Genomic DNA, 24,301 nt, shown 5'->3' with positions numbered 1-24,301 from the left:
ATACATGAATTGAAATTGTTTTTAATGTGTATTTTGATTGTATTGTATGCTTTCACCTTCTTTTTATGATATTGAATTATCGAAATAAAGTACTTTGACTGACTGACTGACTGACTACTACACCACACATTCAAATCCTTAAAGTGCATCAACTATAGGGGTCATATTTACGAGGATTTAATGCCCCCAGAACGTCACCTCATCCGACGTTCTGGTGGCATAAACTCCTTTGCCTTATTTACTTAGCGTGGAAGGGGCGTGCAGTGGATGTTGCAGTGGGCGTTCTGCCGCAACACCCATTGCTTTTTGATGCTGCCCCATATTTACAAGTTATGGGGCCTCGCCAAAAATGCCACCAGGGAATACATGGTCTTCAGCAGGTGATAGGAGGAGAAATGGTTAATTTCTCCTCATATTTTGCTCTTTGCACGTTTGCTGCATTGTGCAGCACAGATAGCTAGAGCTAATCGCCTGTAAACATTGTTTATGGGCAGGAAAGTGTCCCTTCCTCCATATAAACAGTCACACCTGCAGCACAGGAGCCCTATCAAAATGGTGCTAGGGAGCCTGCGCTGGTGCTAGGCAGCTTTTCTTGGTGCCAGGGCTACAGGTAACTGTTGGAATGCGGCGTTACCAATTTAGCCATAATGCCGCGCTCCACCAGATTCTTGTAAATAGGCCCCATGGTGTGTTAAGGTACATAAAGGCCAGTGACACTTTATATTATCAGACATATAGAAAAGTGTGCTTATTTCTGATGCCCTTGTCCTGTGTGCAGAAAGTCACTTAAACAATTTTACACCCTTATCGAGCATACAGAGTAACCCTTACCAAGGTAAATTTCAGTTTCACTAGTGTTGGTGTATTGTAAGTGTGGATCCATCTAAAGTCATCTAAGCACTGGACGCTGTAGGGGTAAGTTACCTTGTGCTTTAGACCAATCAACCCTTGGGGTCGTTATTCAGCGAGACGTGGAGCTCTGAACTTGTTCTGGATGCACACTTGAATATCTTCATGTTTCTTGCGAAATACCAGCTCTTTCTTAGTACTGGTACTTCACTTCAGGAGCGTAGTTCATGCACTTCAGGGCGTCAGTGTCAGACCTCATTTGCCGTCATTTGTTTTCAGTTCACGCTCAGCACCACAAATGGGCCCTGTGTGACCTCACAATACACAACTACACAAACACCGAACATAAAAGAATTATACAACAGAAACCATACTGTGTCCACATGAAAGAGAAGATGATATGTGATGTCACCTGTGATGTTATCAATGTCATTTCAGGTGGCTTCTGCCACCTCATGTGTTAGGTCGATAATCCATATCATTGTATTCTCTGACGGATTAGTAAAGTACAAAATAGATATATTTATGTGGCACAACACACATAAATGCTGTCCTCACGTACAGAGTAAGTCACCGCTGACAGACTTGTTGTCACTTTATACATTTTGAGGTGGTGGTGCATTTGCAACACTATAGAGCGATCTATGAATCTGCCCTTACACGCCTTCCCCCTTCTAACGAATGAGTGTCTGTCTCTGATTTAGACATATATCTGACAATCGTCAACAAACGAGCAAACCTACGACCATTACGCCCAGGTTGGAGCCGTAGTGAGTACATGAGGGCAAACATCCTTTACCACGCGGATTTTACTCCGCGTGGCTTTTAGAACGCGCCCGTTACAACGCAAGTCGTAACCACGACTTGTGCTGGAAGGCGCTACAGGATGAAGAATAGTATATTTACTATTCCAACACATTCCCTAGTGTCCACGGGGACTGGTGTTAGAATAGTAAATTATACTATTCTAAATCCGCGCCCCCAACGCAAGTCGTTGTAACGACTTGCGTTGTAAGGTACGCGTTGTGACGGTACGCATCGTACCGTCATACATCGTACATGAGGGATGAGTATGAGGAGGCAAGGTCAGAGGAGTGAGGAAGGGAGACAGTGGTAGGAGGCTATGAATAGACAATGCAGAACGTTCCTGCAGTATGAGACAGGTGTCTGTTTGTATTATGTGTTTGTGACTCAACTTAGCAATCGCGATACAGAGAAATGGAGCACCTTAACGAGTGAAGGGTTTTACAGTAGATCAGGGTGGAGTTGTGCAAACTCATCAGGGGTGGCCAGCAAACAGATGCAGATACTGTGACAAGGTGTTGCTTTAAGAGGTGGGTTTCAGCTCCTTGAAAAAAACACTATGGAGGAATTCTGTGGGGTCTTAAATTGGGTAGTGTTTGAGATCTTTGGTGCATAGCAGCCTACCAACTGTCATGTCTTTCTCTTCTTCCTGTATTTTGTAATTCCAAGACTGTCTCTTCTGCAAGCTCTGCTGGAGGTCTTACTCCGACCTGCCAGGTGTGGTAGGATGAGGGCCTTGTAGGCGGCGAGAAGGCTTCGGATGAGGTAGACTCCTGTAAGGAGGCGCTATCTTCCACTGTGCCCAGCACGTACTCTCCCTGGATTGTGTACCTCCCAGGGGTGGTGTAGAGCTTCTCAAACTTCATCTCCCTCCTCACAAGGGGCAGATAGCGGTCCAGGTTCTCCGAGACCTGCCAGAAGATAGAATAGACAAGAAGCAAATTAAAGGTGAAACAGTGAAACCTTCAAAGTAACAATGAACGCTTATTCATGAAAGGCAGGAGATCAGCTGGAGGACAGCAGCATCATAGACACATGAGAATGGCTCCCCTGTGGTCAACTATACTGGTACCTACTGATTCTAGGCAGCGGGAAAAGAATGCGTAAGTACAGGGGTTCCACAACAACAGAAGGAACAGGAGACAGATCAGAGCCGCGCCTCCACTAAAGGCCAATCTCCAGCAAGTCAAGAGCTGAGACCACGTGGGACAGGAGACATAAACATGCACCAGTGGCAGGAGACTGTCGAATTCTTACACGTGTCAGCCCAAGCCAATGTCATATTAAATAGTAATAATAAGATAATACTAATACCTGGGTGTTAGAAATGGGACCCTGGCTGGCCAAGACTCGCGTCGAGGTCAGTCAGGGATCACCATTCCTAAGGTCAGGGCAAGGGAGTTACACGCCAAGATAACCCCTACTCGCCCTCTAGGTAACGTGGCGCGAGCAGCAAGGCTAAACTTGGAGGCGATATGAGTTAAGTATTTGCGCACGCACCCCAGCAACAACACCCAAGGCCCACCACAAAGGAAACTCCACACAAGGGTATATATAAAAATAGCCTTTGTATTCCAATAAACATACATTAGATAAAACACACACTTTACATTGTGCCAGGGGCACGGGCAGAATTTACAGGGGATATTTACAAGACAGGGCCACCTGGACCACTGTCAGGAATCAGCACTTTTAGAACACAATACTTGTAGGCCTAGAACTTAAACATAGAGCCTAACGGATAGTACCTCCCGACCTGGTTGCAGGGATAATGCGAGTGACCTCCTTAGTAAACTTGAGCGGGCGGCCCAGCGAAGCGGCACGACTCAGGGGAGAGTGGTGCGGCTCGAGGCTTGAGCGGGCCACCGGCAAGGTACAAGCGTTTCTCTGGGGCGACCAATGTGTGCGGCTCAGAAGAGGAGGGGAAGGCAGGGTGCAGGCGACCCAGCGAAGCAGCGCGGCTCAGGGTAGAGCGGCGCTGCTCGAGGCTTGGACGGGCTGCCGTGCACGAGCTGCCGAGGGGAATGAGCGAGGCACATTTCAGCGAGGCCCCAGGGGCCCAAGGGAGATCAGACAAGTCCCAGCAATTTGTCAGGGCAGGCACAATAGAGTCCACTGGTCCTGGGACTCTGGTCAGGGGGCGAGCTCAGTACCACGCCCTTGGAATAGCACTTAGAATATAACAGAAAATCACTGTAGCTCAATACAAGTAACTACTGGTAATCAGGTAAGTACCCCCTACGCAATCCTAACCACCCTAGGAACAGGTCACGCAGGGAACCAGGACCTTACTAGCACCACCTGCACTAGCAAGAACAACCAACTAAATATCAACATACATTTAGGGGTATAGACCTGGGGACAAAACACATGATGTATCAACAACACATTCAGCGGTGTAAGGAACACATGACGCATCAACACACGTTCAGCGGTGTAAGGAACAAGGCACATGATGCATCTACAAAACATTCAGAGGTGCAGCAAAGAACACTTTGCATAATTCACATTAGCATAGAACTTACATTAAAGTCCAGGGTCTAGGTTGCGCCACTGCGCCAAAACCTAAACGTAGCAGCTGCCCACAAAGTGCTGGGCAGCTGAGGGACAGAACAGGGGGCCTAAACGCTGCAGCTGGCACTAAGTGCTGCGCAGCTGGGGAAAGGCCAGGGATGAAGGAGTGCGCCTCACTCCTAAAGTCCATAGAACACATGTCCCTAGGAAGGAAAACCTAAACGGTGCAGCTGCCCACTACTTGCTGGGCAGCTGGAAAACAAATCTGCGACAGGGGCTCTCACTAGCCCCTCAGGAAGCAAAACTGCGCAATAGGTTGGAGCCCTCTGGCTCTGAAAACAAATATGCCCCTGGTTAGAGCCATCTAGGCTCAAGAAACACTACTGCCCAGCGTGGGGGAGCCCTCTGGCTCCTGAAAGAAATCAATGTCCCCATCGTTGGAGCCTTCGTGGCTCTAAATACAATAGGTGCCGGCTGGAGCCTCTCGTGGCTCCTCCACATATGGGGCGCCTTGAGCCCCTCGGCTCGAAATAACTGAACTGCCCCCGGAGCCTTTCATTAGGCTCAAGAGCAGGTAAGGCCCCCACGAGCCTTCCACTTAGAGGGGAGGGGCGGGCAATGGGCCCCGACGCCCCCCTCCCTTCACAGGCACTCACCGGTCTCGCGGCGGCTGGGGGGAAGGAGAGCTCCCGCTCCTCGGGGCCCTCCGGTGCTGCGGGCTGGACTCCTTGGCCGGGGCTCCCTCCATTACATGGGAGCCCCACAACACTGGCGCTGCACTTTGCTGGCTGCCCCGGGCAGCCATCGCTCAGCCTCAATCCTCTTCCGGTCGGCGGCGGTGGGCAGCCGATCACATCGCGGCGGCAGGCGGGACTTCCTCCGGCAAACCGGAAGTCCCGCCCCGCGTCAGGCACCGTAGTGCCTGGCTTCCTGTTTTGCGGCGCTTGGGCCGCGGCGGTGATTCTCGGGGGCATTTAAGAGGGGTGGACACCCTCGAGACCAAAAGAAAACAGTGAAGCGAGGTGGGCACTCGCAAAGGGCGCCATAATCGGGGTGGCACCCGTCAATTAAGGATAAAGTGCAACAAAGCACTCTGGGGCACTAAAAAGGGCAGGAGCGCTTCCCTCAGAGGGAAAACGACAGCGCTCTGCCCAGGCAGGCAAATGAAAGCGCTCCTTGCGCTAGGAGGGGAAAGGTCAGCAATTCAGTCCTTCAGGGGTCCATCAGCAAGCCAGGGGCTGGGCAGAGCCCAGGGGAGGCAAGCCTTCCCCTGGGCCCAAGCAGCAGCACGCCCCTGGTAGATCCAAGTCAAAAACAAGAACATTTTCATGGGGTCACAGCCCCTCTTTTATACACCTTTTCTTTTGTCTGTAGGTGCAGGGTGGGGGCAGAACCAGTCGCAGCTGGTCTGTGAGCACTGTTGATGGCTCACCCACCCCTTTCATTCATCAGGCAGGCTAGGGTCATCAGTCGCACCACAGGGGGTGGAGCCAGCATTGTGTGGGGGAAACCCAGCCTCATTCAGGACACAGGTGCAGCCCCTCCCTCACATCAGTATGCTAATCTCTCCATTCACCACCGGGGCAGACCCACACAGACTTCCTGGAGCCTGGCATCCCAGCCAGCTCCAGCCAATCACACGCCAGCACCTTCACAGCACATACACAGTCATGTCTAGAAGTGGCGCTTCCGCACAAGACACATACACACCGCACATACCATTGCGCAGCATTCACTCTCCCGAGTTCGCACATACCAAACTTGACCATGCACGCCTCACGCATCAGGAACTACCAGGGACACAGACATTCCCCATGCATTCCTATGGGAGAGCAGGCCAATCTCACACACACACTCAGGGAGAGGACGCACTTTACACTGCGCCACAGTGTCAAAGTGCGCAAAGACCAGAAATCACTAGGCAAAAAGTTCAGGGGTGAACCTGCCAGAAGGGCCAAGTCCAACACAACCCCCTTCCAGCCAAAACGCAGGGGAGAACAATCACCACCGTGATGGACTTCCCTGCTTGGGGCGATAGAACACGGACGCGGGCCCGCACTGCAGGGACACCCTCCGGTTCTACGCCACGTTGATCCATAAGACAAGCACATACTTTAAAAAAAAACAGGCCCAACTAGGCTACCCCACTGGTACTCCTTAGTTGTCCACGGCTAGGACCAGGCCCTAGGCCATCCAGATACCACTGGTCCCTGCCAATACATAGAGTGGGGGGTAGTAACCCCTGGCCTGCATAGCCATTCTCCACTCCCTTTCTCAGTGTAGTTCCAAACTACCACTGATCCTCCAAACTAGGGTCCGCACCCTCAGGCTGACCAGAGGTCACGGGCAAGAATGCCCCACCCTAACTCTACTTCTGAAGCACCCTCCAGAACACAACACTTCCACCAGTTCGGGACCTTCTCTCCCTCAGCAGCAGTGACCACGGTCAGACCAGCACAAGATCGGTGTAGCGAGGCGTTGCACTTTGCGGGTTGCCAGGTGCGGCGCAGGCGGCGGCTCACGAACCGCGTCGAGACGGGGACGGCAAGCGGCATAGGCTGCGCGGCCGAAGGCAGACGCGGCTCAGTGCGGTGCCTACAGGACACCAGGCTGGTCATGACAGAGTCACAGCTCCCCTAACTGGTCTACCACCTGGGATTCGAATTCACTCCTCCTTCAGCAGCAAGGCAACCACTGCAGGTCAATCCCCCATATAGCTTACCCGGTTCCTTCTCTTCAGGCAGGAGTTCCTTCAGGACACTACATACAGTTGCCCTTACGTCCAGATCCGGAAACACCGGCTACTGGCTCCCCAACCGAGGGACGTACCCCTTTGGTCAGATGCCTGGCGCACCAGGACTTCCTTGAGGGTGACACATAACTAATGTGTCGTGTACAAGTCTTCCTGACACTCAGGACAGAAGTGGCATCACCCTGGTCACTCCTTGGTGACACAACCCTTCTGGTTGGCCCCTGACCCACTGGTTACTCCACTGGGGAATCTATCCCCCTCGCACCCCTCCATCTGGACTTCTGCACCCTCCCAACTGGAGCGGTACTGCCAGATAACAGAACTACTAGAGCCCTGCTTACAGGCGCTCCACGTTCTCTCCACACTGGGAGATCTCCCTAGAAGGACGCTCCATACGGACATGCTAGGCTCCCTCACCTGGTGTTCCTAAGAAAAAAAACACCCAGACTACGAAGACCAGGCTTGTGCTCCTCTGAGCCACTTCCACCACACTGGGCTGGAAGACCAGAACCTTTCCTTAGGGTCACTCCCCAACAATTAACACAATGGCACAGGGGCAGGGGAAACTCCCATGAGCTTCAGGCCCACCCATGAAACCATGTTCACTGATGTTCTACATTCTTCAAATACTCTGGGAGATCTTCCTCAAATGACCTATTGGTACAGCCTAGGCCCCCGACCTGACGTTCCCTTCAGAAACATTCCAGGCCCTGACACTGGGTTTCGGGCACCTGGAGACATGCAGTCCCACCCACTCCTTCTCCTCTTGAGACAGGACGTGAGCCCCTACACCGAGACCTAGCTGGGCTACACTTAACCTCTTCCACCACACTGGGCTGGAAGACACCTCAGCCACTCCTTTTGGAATCACTCCATCCCCTATGCCTCTCTCCTCCCAGAACATTACCAACTCCAAACATCTGTCTCTAAATAGACCACAGAAATCAAAAGCAGGCTCCACTGTCTGCAGACGTTCTTGGGAAAAGTTTAACACACGGAACTTAGGTATCTGAGCAAAACAAGAGTACACAAGCATTCAGCAAGCTCCCCATCCAGAGAACTCACACACTTGCTCAGTGCAACACACCATTCATCCACACACACCCCTCCCCAGACTGGTAAGGCAGTTTCTACCACCCCTGATTTCTCAACCTGACCATACGTGACACAGGTACCATTACTCTAGGGCAGGGACGGGGGACACATGCACTGAACACACTTATGCTGCCACCACTGGATCCCACCCTCCTGGTGAATCCAGAAAACACACTGCACTTAGGGGGATGATCTACCCTCCCGAGCTAGGGACACCTAACTCAAAGTGCACAAGAAACACATTTCCACAGAAATGACATTTTTAGCAAACTCCATACAATAATCCCCAAAATGTGGTCATCTAAAATGCAGAGTTTTGTAGTGTGGCCCGTTGCCACTGTGGTACAACGCAACCACAAATTCTTATCCTCACCGCTGCGTCCAATGTTAGAAATGGGACCCTGGCTGGCCAAGACTCGCGTCGAGGTCAGTCAGGGATCACCATTCCTAAGGTCAGGGCAAGGGAGTTACACGCCAAGATAACCCCTACTCGCCCTCTAGGTAACGTGGCGCGAGCAGCAAGGCTAAACTTGGAGGCGATATGAGTTAAGTATTTGCGCACGCACCCCAGCAACAACACCCAAGGCCCACCACAAAGGAAACTCCACACAAGGGTATATATAAAAATAGCCTTTGTATTCCAATAAACATACATTAGATAAAACACACACTTTACATTGTGCCAGGGGCACGGGCAGAATTTACAGGGGATATTTACAAGACAGGGCCACCTGGACCACTGTCAGGAATCAGCACTTTTAGAACACAATACTTGTAGGCCTAGAACTTAAACATAGAGCCTAACGGATAGTACCTCCCGACCTGGTTGCAGGGATAATGCGAGTGACCTCCTTAGTAAACTTGAGCGGGCGGCCCAGCGAAGCGGCACGACTCAGGGGAGAGTGGTGCGGCTCGAGGCTTGAGCGGGCCACCGGCAAGGTACAAGCGTTTCTCTGGGGCGACCAATGTGTGCGGCTCAGAAGAGGAGGGGAAGGCAGGGTGCAGGCGACCCAGCGAAGCGGCGCGGCTCAGGGTAGAGCGGCGCTGCTCGAGGCTTGGACGGGCTGCCGTGCACGAGCTGCCGAGGGGAATGAGCGAGGCACATTTCAGCGAGGCCCCAGGGGCCCAAGGGAGATCAGACAAGTCCCAGCAATTTGTCAGGGCAGGCACAATAGAGTCCACTGGTCCTGGGACTCTGGTCAGGGGGCGAGCTCAGTACCACGCCCTTGGAATAGCACTTAGAATATAACAGAAAATCACTGTAGCTCAATACAAGTAACTACTGGTAATCAGGTAAGTACCCCCTACGCAATCCTAACCACCCTAGGAACAGGTCACGCAGGGAACCAGGACCTTACTAGCACCACCTGCACTAGCAAGAACAACCAACTAAATATCAACATACATTTAGGGGTATAGACCTGGGGACAAAACACATGATGTATCAACAACACATTCAGCGGTGTAAGGAACACATGACGCATCAACACACATTCAGCGGTGTAAGGAACAAGGCACATGATGCATCTACAAAACATTCAGAGGTGCAGCAAAGAACACTTTGCATAATTCACATTAGCATAGAACTTACCTTAAAGTCCAGGGTCTAGGTTGCGCCACTGCGCCAAAACCTAAACGTAGCAGCTGCCCACAAAGTGCTGGGCAGCTGAGGGACAGAACAGGGGGCCTAAACGCTGCAGCTGGCACTAAGTGCTGCGCAGCTGGGGAAAGGCCAGGGATGAAGGACGGCGCCTCACTCCTAAAGTCCATAGAACACATGTCCCTAGGAAGGAAAACCTAAACGGTGCAGCTGCCCACTACTTGCTGGGCAGCTGGAAAACAAATCTGCGACAGGGGCTCTCACTAGCCCCTCAGGAAGCAAAACTGCGCAATAGGTTGGAGCCCTCTGGCTCTGAAAACAAATATGCCCCTGGTTAGAGCCATCTAGGCTCAAGAAACACTACTGCCCAGCGTGGGGGAGCCCTCTGGCTCCTGAAAGAAATCAATGTCCCCATCGTTGGAGCCTTCGTGGCTCTAAATACAATAGGTGCCGGCTGGAGCCTCTCGTGGCTCCTCCACATATGGGGCGCCTTGAGCCCCTCGGCTCGAAATAACTGAACTGCCCCCGGAGCCTTTCATTAGGCTCAAGAGCAGGTAAGGCCCCCACGAGCCTTCCACTTAGAGGGGAGGGGCGGGCAATGGGCCCCGACGCCCCCCTCCCTTCACAGGCACTCACCGGTCTCGCGGCGGCTGGGGGGAAGGAGAGCTCCCGCTCCTCGGGGCCCTCCGGTGCTGCGGGCTGGACTCCTTGGCCGGGGCTCCCTCCATTACATGGGAGCCCCACAACACCGGCGCTGCACTTTGCTGGCTGCCCCGGGCAGCCATCGCTCAGCCTCAATCCTCTTCCGGTCGGCGGCGGTGGGCAGCCAATCACATCGCGGCGGCAGGCGGGACTTCCTCCGGCAAACCGGAAGTCCCGCCCCGCGTCAGGCACCGTAGTGCCTGGCTTCCTGTTTTGCGGCGCTTGGGCCGCGGCGGTGATTCTCGGGGGCATTTAAGAGGGGTGGACACCCTCGAGACCAAAAGAAAACAGTGAAGCGAGGTGGGCACTCGCAAAGGGCGCCATAATCGGGGTGGCACCCGTCAATTAAGGATAAAGTGCAACGAAGCACTCTGGGGCACTAAAAAGGGCAGGAGCGCTTCCCTCAGAGGGAAAACGACAGCGCTCTGCCCAGGCAGGCAAATGAAAGCGCTCCTTGCGCTAGGAGGGGAAAGGTCAGCAATTCAGTCCTTCAGGGGTCCATCAGCAAGCCAGGGGCTGGGCAGAGCCCAGGGGAGGCAAGCCTTCCCCTGGGCCCAAGCAGCAGCACGCCCCTGGTAGATCCAAGTCAAAAACAAGAACATTTTCATGGGGTCACAGCCCCTCTTTTATACACCTTTTCTTTTGTCTGTAGGTGCAGGGTGGGGGCAGAACCAGTCGCAGCTGGTCTGTGAGCACTGTTGATGGCTCACCCACCCCTTTCATTCATCAGGCAGGCTAGGGTCATCAGTCGCACCACAGGGGGTGGAGCCAGCATTGTGTGGGGGAAACCCAGCCTCATTCAGGACACAGGCGCAGCCCCTCCCTCACATCAGCATGCTAATCTCTCCATTCACCACCAGGGCAGACCCACACAGACTTCCTGGAGCCTGGCATCCCAGCCAGCTCCAGCCAATCACACGCCAGCACCTTCACAGCACATACACAGTCATGTCTAGAAGTGGCGCTTCCGCACAAGACACATACACACCGCACATACCATTGCGCAGCATTCACTCTCCCGAGTTCGCACATACCAAACCTGACCATGCACGCCTCACGCATCAGGAACTACCAGGGACACAGACATTCCCCATGCATTCCTATGGGAGAGCAGGCCAATCTCACACACACACTCAGGGAGAGGACGCACTTTACACTGCGCCACAGTGTCAAAGTGCGCAAAGACCAGAAATCACTAGGCAAAAAGTTCAGGGGTGAACCTGCCAGAAGGGCCAAGTCCAACACTGGGTTTATAAATCAAGGTTCATAGCACACTTCAAAACATTGTATTTATTGCTGGGAGTTCATACCGTTAGGGGTTCACCTCCAGCTCAGCCAACCATCTAGTTAGTAGCCGGATGTGTAACCCAAAATATGTAGACCTCAAACTAGCATGCACCGGAGGTGTACTCTGGCAGTGTCGTACAATAGATCCACTTTATATTGACAAGTGTGAGCTTGCAGATATCTTCGTTAAGGTCTTAAGAACAAATGATATTATATGCTGAAAGAATGGTGCAGTCAGGAGCTCTGCTTCATCACACGATGCTGTTCTAAAATGGAAAATGCAAATATCACCCAAAACTCTCAATGACCCCTCTCCATGCAAACTAACACTTATTGAAAAAAAGAAGCTGAAATCATGCCGAGGCGATGAGACTCGGAGTGAACGTGAGACTATCCAAGCACACCATGGTCAGACCCCGTGAGAGACGCAACAGGGCAGACAGTGGCTACTGAGCCACAACCATGGTGGGAGATGTCATGTGCCGCTGGTGTCCGGGGATCCTAGGGGCTTGGTATCCTGGGTCCATCCTTTAATGGCCCTGCCCACTGGGCAGAGTACAAACCTACATTTCTTGCCTCCCAGGGCAGTGAGGGCTTCCTAGAGATGTGGTGTGGGGTCAAAATCTCAGAACTCAACAGTTAACCCACATAAAGTATATTCCAAGCCAGTGCTTAAATATGAATTAAAAGAAATTACTTATTCAAACATCATAACATAATACTACATACTGGAATAGGAGGAATCAAACACGGCTTAAATCCTGTTTGCGGTCTGCCTTCTGTGCGACACACTTTGGTGCCCTGCCCACACTGACAGAGTTCACAAGTATCTATGTAAGAAATTGGCGTATTATTAGTGATAGGTGACTGCCTACATCAAACCAAACAGTGGGTAACTGTTCCAGAGTGGGCACAATAGTTGTCCACAGAGAGGGAAAATGGGAAGGAAAAGACTGGGTGGCATATTAGCAAGGGCTATATCGCCGATTTAGCGGCACTTTTGCAGCTAAAGCGTGATATTTTTATCGCCCTATTAGCAAGCTGTCTCTAACAGCAGTTAGCGACAGCTTTTAGGCGATAGGGACCGGTTTGGGGCCCACTTGGCATGTCAGCGATATTTATCGCTAATGACATGCACAGTGGGCGTACCCAACCTGTTAGCGACTGAAAGCAGTCGCTAACACAGCTATCGCCTATTAGCAAGGCAGGCGAAGCAATTAAAAAAATTGCGCTAAGCGCGATTATCGCTATAATCAAACGCCTGCTAAAAACATGACTTACCTGTTTATCCAATGGGAGGTGGATTCTCAGGTTAAGTCCCCATTGGCGTTAATGCGTGAATATCGCTGGATTTCCAGCGATATTCACACATTTCGCCACTATCGCTGAATATTTTAGCACAATGGAGAAAAACGTTGCTAATAGCAGGTTTATTCAACTAAAATATCCAGCGATAGGCAGCAATAAAAAAATGCGCTAAGGGCATACTCTACACAAACTCCTCATCCAGAGGTCACCACTGCACTCTGGATACACTCCTCACACAGGTGTTCACGCGCTTCACAAACTCCTCATAGAGAGGTCACCACTGCACTCTGGATACACTCCTCACACAGGTGTTCACACGCTCTACAAACTCCTCATAGAGAGGTCACCACTGCACTCTGGATACACTCCTCACACAGGTGTTCACATGCTCCGCAAACTCCTCAAAGAGAGGTCACCACTGCACTCTGGATACACTCCTCACACAGGTGTTCACACGCTCTACAAACTCCTCATAGAGAAGTCACCACTGCTCTCTGGATACACTCCTCACACAGGTGTTCACATGCTCTGCAAACTCCTCAAAGAGAGGTCACCACTGCTCTCTGGATACACTCCTCACACAGGTCTTCATGCCCTCCACAAACTCCTCATAGAGAGGTCACCACTGCACTCTGGATACACTCCTCACACAGGTGTTCACATGCTCTGCAAACTCCTCAAAGAGAGGTCACCACTGCACTCTGGATACACTCCTCACACAGGTCTTCACACGCTCCACAAACTCCTCATTCAGAGGTCACCACTGCACTCTGGATACACTCCTCACACAGGTGTTCACGCGCTTCACAAACTCCTCATAGAGAGGTCACCACTGCACTCTAGATATACCCCTCACACTGGTGTTCACACGCTCTACAAACTCCTCATAGAGAAGTCACCACTGCTCTCTGGATACACTCCTCACACAGGTCTTCACACCCTCCACAAACTCCTCATAGAGAGGTCACCACTGCACTCTGGATACACTCATCACACAGGTCGTCACACGCTCCACAAACTACTCATAGAGAGATCACCACTACACTCTGGATACACTCCTCACACCGGTGTTCACATGCTCCGCAAACTCCTCAAAGAGAGGTCACCACTCCACTCTGGATACACTCCTCACACAGGTGTTCACATGCTCTGCAAACTCCTCAAAGAGAGGTCACCACTGCACTCTGGATACACTCCTCACACAGGTGTTCACGCTCTCCACAAACTCCTCATAGAGAGGTCACCACTGCACTCTGGATACACTCCTCACACAGGTGCTCACGCGCTCCACAAACTCCTCATAGAGAGGTCACCACTGCACTCTGGATACACTCCTCACACAGGTGTTCACGAGCTACACAAACTCCTCATAGAGAGGTCACCACTGCACTCTGAATACACTCCACACAAAGGAGTTCACGCGCTCCACAAACTCCTCATAGAGAGGTCACTACTGCATTCTGAATGCACTCCACACAAAGGTGTTCACGTGCTCCACAAACTCCTCATAGAGAAGTCACCACTGCACCCTGGATACACTCCACACAAAGGTGTTCACGTGCTCCACAAACTCCTCATAGAGAGGTCACCACTGCTCTCTGGATACACTCCACACACAGGTGTTCACTCGCTCCACAAACTCCTCATAGAGGTCCCCACTGCACTCTGGATACACTCCTCACACAGGTGGTCACGCCCTCCACAAACTCCTCATTCAGAGGTCACCACTGCACTCTGGATACACTCCTCACACAGGTGTTCACACGCTCCACAAACTCCTCATAGAGAGGCCACCACTGCACTCTGGATACACTCCTCACACCAGTGTTCACATGCTCCGCAAACTCCTCATAGAGAGGTCACCACTGCACTCTGAATACACTCCACACAAAGGTGTTCACACACTCCACAAACTCCTCATACAGAAGTCACCACTGCACTCTGGATACACTCCTCACACAGGTGTTCACGCCCTCCACAAACTCCTCATAGAGAGGTCACCACTGCACTCTGAATACACTCCACACAAAGGTGTTCACACGCTCCACAAACTCCTCATACAGATGTCACCACTGCACTCTAGATACACTCCTCACACAGGTGTTCACGCCCTCCACAAACTCCTCATAGAGAGATCACCACTGCACTCTGAATACACTCCACACAAAGGTGTTCACGCGCTCCACAAACTACTCATAGAGAGGTCACCACTGCACTCTGAATACACTCATCACACAGGTGTTCACTCGCTCCACAATTCCTCATAGAGAGGTCACCACTGCACTCTGGATACACTCCTCACACAGGTGTTCACGCCCTCCACAAACTCCTCATAGAGAGGTCACCACTGCACTCTGAATACACTCCACACAAAGGTGTTCACGCGCTCCACAAACTCCTCATAGAGAGGTCACCACTGCACTCTGGATACACTCCTCACACCGGTGTTCACATGCTCCGCAAACTCCTCAAAGAGAGGTCACCACTGCACTCTGAATACACTCCACACAAAGGTGTTCACGCGCTCCACAAACTACTCATAGAGAGGTCACCACTGCACTCTGGATACACTCCTCACACAGGTGTTCACGCCCTCCACAAACTCCTCATAGAGAGGTCACCACTGCACTCTGGATACACTCCTCACACAGGTGTTCACACACTCCACAAACTCCTCATATAGAAGTCACGACTGCACTCTGGATACACTCCTCACACAGGGGTTCACGCGCTCCACAAACTCCTCATATAGAAGTCACCACGGCACTCTGGATACACTTCTCACTCAGTGGTTCACGCGCTCCACAAACTCCTCAAAGAGAGGTCTCCACTGCACTCTGGATACACTCCTCACACAGGTGTTCACGAGCTCCACAAACTCCTCATAGAGAGGTCACCACTGCACTCTGGATACACTCTTCACACAGGTGTTCATGCGCTCTACAAACTCCTCTTAGAGAGGTCACCACTGCACTCTGGATACACTCCTCACACAAGTGTTCACGCCCTCCACAAACTCCTCATAGAGAGGTCACCACTGCACTCTGGATACACTCCTCACACAGGTGTTCACGAGCTCCACAAACTCCTCATAGAGAGGTCACCACTGCACTCTGGATATACCCCTCACAACTGGTGTTCACACGCTCTACAAACTCCTCATAGAGAGGTCACCACTGCACTCTGAATACACTCCACACAAAGGAGTTCACGCGCTCCACAAACTCCTCATAGAGAGGTCACCACTGCATTCTGAATGCACTCCACACAAAGGTGTTCACGTGCTCCACAAACTCCTCATAGAGAAGTCACCACTGCACCCTGGATACACTCCACACAAAGGTGTTCACGTGCTCCACAAACTCCTCATAGAGAGGTCACCACTACACTGTGGATACACTCCTCACACAGGTGGTCACGCCCTCCACAAACTCCTCATACAGAGGTCACCACTGCACTCTGGATACACTCCTCACACAGGTGTTCACACGCTCCACAAACTCCTCATAGAGAGGCCACCACTGCACTCTGGATACACTCCTCACACCAGTGTTCACATGCTCCGCAAACTCCTCATAGAGAGGTCACCACTGCACTCTGAATACACTCCACACAAAGGTGTTCACACACTCCACAAACTCCTCATACAGAGGTCACCACTGCACTCTGGATACACTCCTCACACAGGTGTTCACGCGCTCCACAAACTCCTCATAGAGAGGTCACCACTGCACTCTGAATACACTCCACACAAAGGTGTTCACACGCTCCACAAACTCCTCATACAGAGGTCACCACTGCACTCTGGATACACTCCTCACACAGGTGTTCACGCCCTCCACAAACTCCTCATAGAGAGGTCACCACTGCACTCTGGATACACTCCTCACACAGGTGTTCACTCGCTCCACAATTCCTCATAGAGAGGTCACCACTGCACTCTGGATACACTCCTCACACAGGTGTGCACACCCTCCACAAACTCCTCATAGAGAGGTCACCACTGCACTCTGAATACACTCCACACAAAGGTGTTCACGCGCTCCACAAACTCCTCATAGAGAGGTCACCACTGCACTCTGGATACACTCCTCACACCGGTGTTCACATGCTCCGCAAACTCCTCAAAGAGAGGTCACTACTGCACTCTGGATACACTCCTCACACAGGTGTTCACATGCTCCACAAACTCCTCATAGAGAGGACACCACTGCACTCTGGATACACTCCTCACACAGGTGTTCACGCCCTCCACAAACTCCTCATAGAGAGGTCACCACTGCACTCTGGATACACTCCTCACACAGGGGTTCACGCGCTCCACAAACTCCTCATATAGAAGTCACCACGGCACTCTGGATACACTTCTCACACAGGGGTTCACGTGCTCCACAAACTCCTCAAAGAGAGGTCTCCACTGCACTCTGGATACACTCCTCACACAGGTGTTCACGAGCTCCACAAACTCCTCATAGAGAGGTCACCACTGCACTCTGGATACACTCTTCACACAGGTGTTCACACACTCCACAAACTCCTCATATAGAAGTCACCACTGCTCTCTGGATACACTCCTCACACAGGGGTTCACGCGCTCCACAAACTCCTCATAGAGAGGTCACCACTGCACTCTGGATACACTCCTCACACTACTGTTCACGCGCACCGCAAACTCCTCAAAGAGAGGTCTCCACTGCACTCTGGATACACTCCTCACACAGGTGTTCACGAGCTCCACAAACTCCTCATAGAGAGGTCACCACTGCACTCTGGATACACTCTTCACACAGGTGTTCATGCGCTCTACAAACTCCTCTTAGAGAGGTCACCACTGCACTCTGGATACACTCCTCACACAAGTGTTCACGCCCTCCACAAACTCCTCATAGAGAGGTCACCACTGCACTCTGGATACACTCATCACACAGGTGTTCACGCGCTCCACAAACTCCTCATAGAGAGGTCACCACTGCACTCTGGATATACCCCTCACAACTGGTGTTCACACGCTCTACAAACTCCTCATAGAGAGGTCACCACTGCACTCTGGATACACTCCTCACACTACTGTTCACGCCCTCCGTAAACTCCTCATAGAGAGGTCACCAATGCACACTGAATACACTCCACACAAAGGTGTTCATGTGCTCCACAAACTTCTCATAGAGAGGTCACCACTGCACTCTGGATACACTCCTCACACTACTGTTCACGCGCTCCGTAAACTCCTCAAAGAGAGGTCACCACTGCACTCTGGATACACTCCTCACACAGGTGTTTACGAGCTCCACAAACTCCTCAAAGCGAGGTCGCCACTGCACTCTGGATACACTCCTCACACAGGTTTTCACGCGCTCCACAAACTCCTCATAGAGAGGTCACCACTGCACTCTGGATACACTCCACACACAGGTGTTCACTCGCTCCACAAACTCCTCATAGAGAGGTCACCACTGCACTCTGGATACACTCCACACAAAGGAGTTCACGCGCTCCACAAACTCCTCATAGAGAGGTCACCACTGCACTCTGGATACACTCCACACAAAGGAGTTCACGCGCTCCACAAACTCCTCATAGAGAGTTCACTACTGCACTCTGGATACACTCCTCACAAAGGTGTTCACGCGCTCCCCACACTCCTCATAGAGGTCACCACTGCACTCTGGATACACTCCTCACACAGGTGTTCACGCGTTCCACAAACTCCTCATAGAGGTCCCCACTGCACTCTGGATACACTCCTCACACAGGTGTTCACACACTCCACAAACTCCTCATACAGAGGTCACCACTGCACTCTGGATACACTCCTCACAAAGGTGTTCACGCGCTCCCCAAACTCCTCATAGAGGTCACCACTGCACTCTGGATACACTCCTCACACAGGTGTTCACGCGTTCCACAAACTCCTCATAGAGGTCCCCACTGCACTCTGGATACACTCCTCACACAGGTGTTCACACACTCCACAAACTCCTCATAGAGAGGTCACCACTGCACTCTGAATACACTCCACACAAAGGTGTTCACACACTCCACAAACTCCTCATACAGAGGTCACCACTGCACTCTGGATACACTCCTCACACAGGTGTTCACGCGCTCCACAAACTCCTCATAGAGAGGTCACCACTGCACTCTGAATACACTCCACACAAAGGTGTTCACACGCTCCACAAACTCCTCATACAGAGGTCACCACTGCACTCTGGATACACTCCTCACACAGGTGTTCACGCCCTCCACAAACTCCTCATAGAGAGGTCACCACTGCACTCTGAATACACTCCACACAAAGGTGTTCACGCGCTCCACAAACTACTCATAGAGAGGTCACCACTGCACTCTGGATACACTCCTCACACAGGTGTTCACTCGCTCCACAATTCCTCATAGAGAGGTCACCACTGCACTCTGGATACACTCCTCACACAGGTGTTCACGCCCTCCACAAACTCCTCATAGAGAGGTCACCACTGCACTCTGAATACACTCCACACAAAGGTGTTCACGCGCTCCACAAACTCCTCATAGAGAGGTCACCACTGCACTCTGGATACACTCCTCACACCGGTGTTCACATGCTCCGCAAACTCCTCAAAGAGAGGTCACTACTGCACTCTGGATACACTCCTCACACAGGTATTCACATGCTCCACAAACTCCTCATAGAGAGGACACCACTGCACTCTGGATACACTCCTCACACAGGTGTTCACGCCCTCCACAAACTCCTCATAGAGAGGTCACCACTGCACTCTGGATACACTCCTCACACAGGGGTTCACGCGCTCCACAAACTCCTCATATAGAAGTCACCACGGCACTCTGGATACACTTCTCACACAGGGGTTCACGTGCTCCACAAACTCCTCAAAGAGAGGTCTCCACTGCACTCTGGATACACTCCTCACACAGGTGTTCACGAGCTCCACAAACTCCTCATAGAGAGGTCACCACTGCACTCTGGATACACTCTTCACACAGGTGTTCACACACTCCACAAACTCCTCATATAGAAGTCACCACTGCTCTCTGGATACACTCCTCACACAGGGGTTCACGCGCTCCACAAACTCCTCATAGAGAGGTCACCACTGCACTCTGGATACACTCCTCACACTACTGTTCACGCGCACCGCAAACTCCTCAAAGAGAGGTCTCCACTGCACTCTGGATACACTCCTCACACAGGTGTTCACGAGCTCCACAAACTCCTCATAGAGAGGTCACCACTGCACTCTGGATACACTCTTCACACAGGTGTTCATGCGCTCTACAAACTCCTCTTAGAGAGGTCACCACTGCACTCTGGATACACTCCTCACACAAGTGTTCACGCCCTCCACAAACTCCTCATAGAGAGGTCACCACTGCACTCTGGATACACTCATCACACAGGTGTTCACGCGCTCCACAAACTCCTCATAGAGAGGTCACCACTGCACTCTGGATATACCCCTCACAACTGGTGTTCACACGCTCTACAAACTCCTCATAGAGAGGTCACCACTGCACTCTGGATACACTCCTCACACTACTGTTCACGCCCTCCGTAAACTCCTCATAGAGAGGTCACCAATGCACACTGAATACACTCCACACAAAGGTGTTCATGTGCTCCACAAACTTCTCATAGAGAGGTCACCACTGCACTCTGGATACACTCCTCACACTACTGTTCACGCGCTCCGCAAACTCCTCAAAGAGAGGTCACCACTGCACTCTGGATACACTCCTCACACAGGTGTTTACGAGCTCCACAAACTCCTCAAAGCGAGGTCGCCACTGCACTCTGGATACACTCCTCACACAGGTTTTCACGCGCTCCACAAACTCCTCATAGAGAGGTCACCACTGCACTCTGGATACACTCCACACACAGGTGTTCACTCGCTCCACAAACTCCTCATAGAGGTCACCACTGCACTCTGGATACACTCATCACACAGGTGTTCACGCGCTTCACAAACTCCTCATAGAGAGGTCACCATTGCACTCTGGATACACTCCTCACACCGGTGTTCACATGCTCCGCAAACTCCTCAAAGAGAGGTCACCATTGCACTCTGGATACACTCCTCACACAGGTGTTCACGCACTCCACAAACTCCTCAAAGAGAGGTCACCACTGCACTCTGGATACACTCCTCACACAGGTGTTCACGCGCTCCACAAACTCCTCATAGAGGTCACCACTGCACTCTGGATACACTCCACACAAAGGTGTTCACGCGCTCCACAAACTCCTCAAAGAGAGGTCTCCACTGCACTCTGGATACACTCCTCACACAGGTGTTCACTCGCTCCACAAACTCCTCATAGAGGTCACCACTGCACTCTGGATACACTCCTCACACAGGTGTTCACGTGCTCCACAAACTCCTCATAGAGAGGTCACCACTGCACTCTGGATACACTCCTCACACAGGTGTTCACGCACTCCACAAACTCCTCAAAGAGAGGTCACCACTGCACTCTGGACACACTCCTCACACAGGTGTTCACGCGCTCCACAAACTCCTCATAGAGAGGTCACCACTGCACTCTGGATACACTCCTCACACAGGTGTTCACGCACTCCATAAACTCCTCATAGAGAGGTCACCACTGCACTCTGGATACACTCCTCACACAGGTGTTCACACACTCCACAAACTCCTCAAAGAGGTCACCACTGCACTCTGAATACACTCCACACATAGGTGTTCATGCCTTCCACAAACTCCTCATAGAGGTCCCCACTGCACTCTGGATACACTCCTCACACAGGTGTTCACACACTCCACAAACTCCTCATACAGAGGTCACCACTGCACTCTGGATACACTCCTCACACAGGTGTTCACGCACTCCACAAACTCCTCAAAGAGAGGTCACCACTGCACTCTGGATACACTCATCACACAGGTGTTCACGCGCTCCACAAACTCCTCATAGAGAGGTCACCATTGCACTCTGGATACACTCCTCACACCGGTGTTCACATGCTCCGCAAACTCCTCAAAGAGAGGTCACCATTGCACTCTGGATACACTCCTCACACAGGTGTTCACACACTCCACAAACTCCTCAAAGAGAGGTCACCACTGCACTCTGGATACACTCCTCACACAGGTGTTCACGCGCTCCACAAACTCCTCATAGAGGTCACCACTGCACTCTGGATACACTCCACACAAAGGTGTTCACGCGCTCCACAAACTCCTCAAAGAGAGGTCTCCACTGCACTCTGGATACACTCCTCACACAGGTGTTCACTCGCTCCACAAACTCCTCATAGAGGTCACCACTGCACTCTGGATACACTCCTCACACAGGTGTTCACGTGCTCCACAAACTCCTCATAGAGAGGTCACCACTGCACTCTGGATACACTCCTCACACAGGTGTTCACGCACTCCACAAACTCCTCAAAGAGAGGTCACCACTGCACTCTGGACACACTCCTCACACAGGTGTTCACGCGCTCCACAAACTCCTCATAGAGAGGTCACCACTGCACTCTGGATACACTCCACACAAAGGAGTTCACGCGCTCCACAAACTCCTCATAGAGAGGTCACCACTGCACTCTGGATACACTCCACACAAAGGAGTTCACGCGCTCCACAAACTCCTCATAGAGAGTTCACTACTGCACTCTGGATACACTCCTCACAAAGGTGTTCACGCGCTCCCCAAACTCCTCATAGAGGTCACCACTGCACTCTGGATACACTCCTCACACAGGTGTTCACGCGTTCCACAAACTCCTCATAGAGGTCCCCACTGCACTCTGGATACACTCCTCACACAGGTGTTCACACACTCCACAAACTCCTCATACAGAGGTCACCACTGCACTCTGGATACACTCCTCACAAAGGTGTTCACGCGCTCCCCAAACTCCTCATAGAGGTCACCACTGCACTCTGGATACACTCCTCACACAGGTGTTCACGCGTTCCACAAACTCCTCATAGAGGTCCCCACTGCACTCTGGATACACTCCTCACACAGGTGTTCACACACTCCACAAACTCCTCATACAGAGGTCACCATTGCACTCTGGATACACTCCTCACACAGGTGTTCACGCACTCCACAAACTCCTCAAAGAGAGGTCACCACTGCACTCTGGATACACTCCTCACACAGGTGTTCACGCGCTCCACAAACTCCTCATAGAGGTCACCACTGCACTCTGGATACACTCCACACAAAGGTGTTCACGCGCTCCACAAACTCCTCAAAGAGAGGTCTCCACTGCACTCTGGATACACTCCTCACACAGGTGTTCACTCGCTCCACAAACTCCTCATAGAGGTCACCACTGCACTCTGGATACACTCCTCACACAGGTGTTCACGTGCTGCACAAACTCCTCATAGAGAGGTCACCACTGCACTCTGGATACACTCCTCACACAGGTGTTCACGCACTCCACAAACTCCTCAAAGAGAGGTCACCACTGCACTCTGGACACACTCCTCACACAGGTGTTCACGCGCTCCACAAACTCCTCATAGAGAGGTCACCACTGCACTCTGGATACACTCCACACAAAGGAGTTCACGCGCTCCACAAACTCCTCATAGAGAGGTCACCACTGCACTCTGGATACACTCCACACAAAGGAGTTCACGCGCTCCACAAACTCCTCATAGAGAGTTCACTACTGCACTCTGGATACACTCCTCACAAAGGTGTTCACGCGCTCCCCAAACTCCTCATAGAGGTCACCACTGCCCTCTGGATACACTCCTCACACAGGTGTTCACGCGTTCCACAAACTCCTCATAGAGGTCCCCACTGCACTCTGGATACACTCCTCACACAGGTGTTCACACACTCCACAAACTCCTCATACAGAGGTCACCACTGCACTCTGGATACACTCCTCACAAAGGTGTTCACGCGCTCCCCAAACTCCTCATAGAGGTCACCACTGCACTCTGGATACACTCCTCACACAGGTGTTCACGCGTTCCACAAACTCCTCATAGAGGTCCCCACTGCACTCTGGATACACTCCTCACACAGGTGTTCACACACTCCACAAACTCCTCATACAGAGTTCACCACTGCACTCTGGATACACTCCTCACACAGGTGTTCACGCACTCCACAAACTCCTCAAAGAGAGGTCACCACTGCACTCTGGACACACTCCTCACACAGGTGTTCACGCGCTCCACAAACTCCTCATAGAGAGGTCACCACTGCACTCTGGATACACTCCTCACACAGGTGTTCACGCACTCCACAAACTCCTCATAGAGAGGTCACCACTGCACTCTGGATACACTCCTCACACAGGTGTTCACACACTCCACAAACTCCTCAAAGAGGTCACCACTGCACTCTGAATACACTCCACACACAGGTGTTCACGCGTTCCACAA

At 51.9% G+C, this 24,301-nt stretch overlaps 1 protein-coding gene across 1 annotated transcript in view; it reads right to left on the bottom strand.

Moving 5' to 3' along the window:
• Positions 1-39: 39 nt before the first annotated feature.
• Positions 40-24,301, bottom strand: part of LOC147725809 (uncharacterized) — a 403,274-nt gene continuing 379,012 nt past the window's right edge. The window contains exon 6 of the mRNA XM_086959986.1: positions 40-2,564. Coding sequence (XP_086816112.1) covers positions 2,274-2,564 — 291 coding nt within the window. The 3' untranslated portion in view covers positions 40-2,273. The remainder of the gene's footprint in view (positions 2,565-24,301) is intronic.

The sequence above is a fragment of the Lissotriton vulgaris genome, chromosome 3_1, assembly GCF_964263255.1.
Source record: "Lissotriton vulgaris chromosome 3_1, aLisVul1.2, whole genome shotgun sequence".
In the NCBI taxonomy this organism is placed as follows: domain Eukaryota; kingdom Metazoa; phylum Chordata; class Amphibia; order Caudata; family Salamandridae; genus Lissotriton; species Lissotriton vulgaris.
This window is presented reverse-complemented; position numbering and strand designations above follow the sequence as displayed.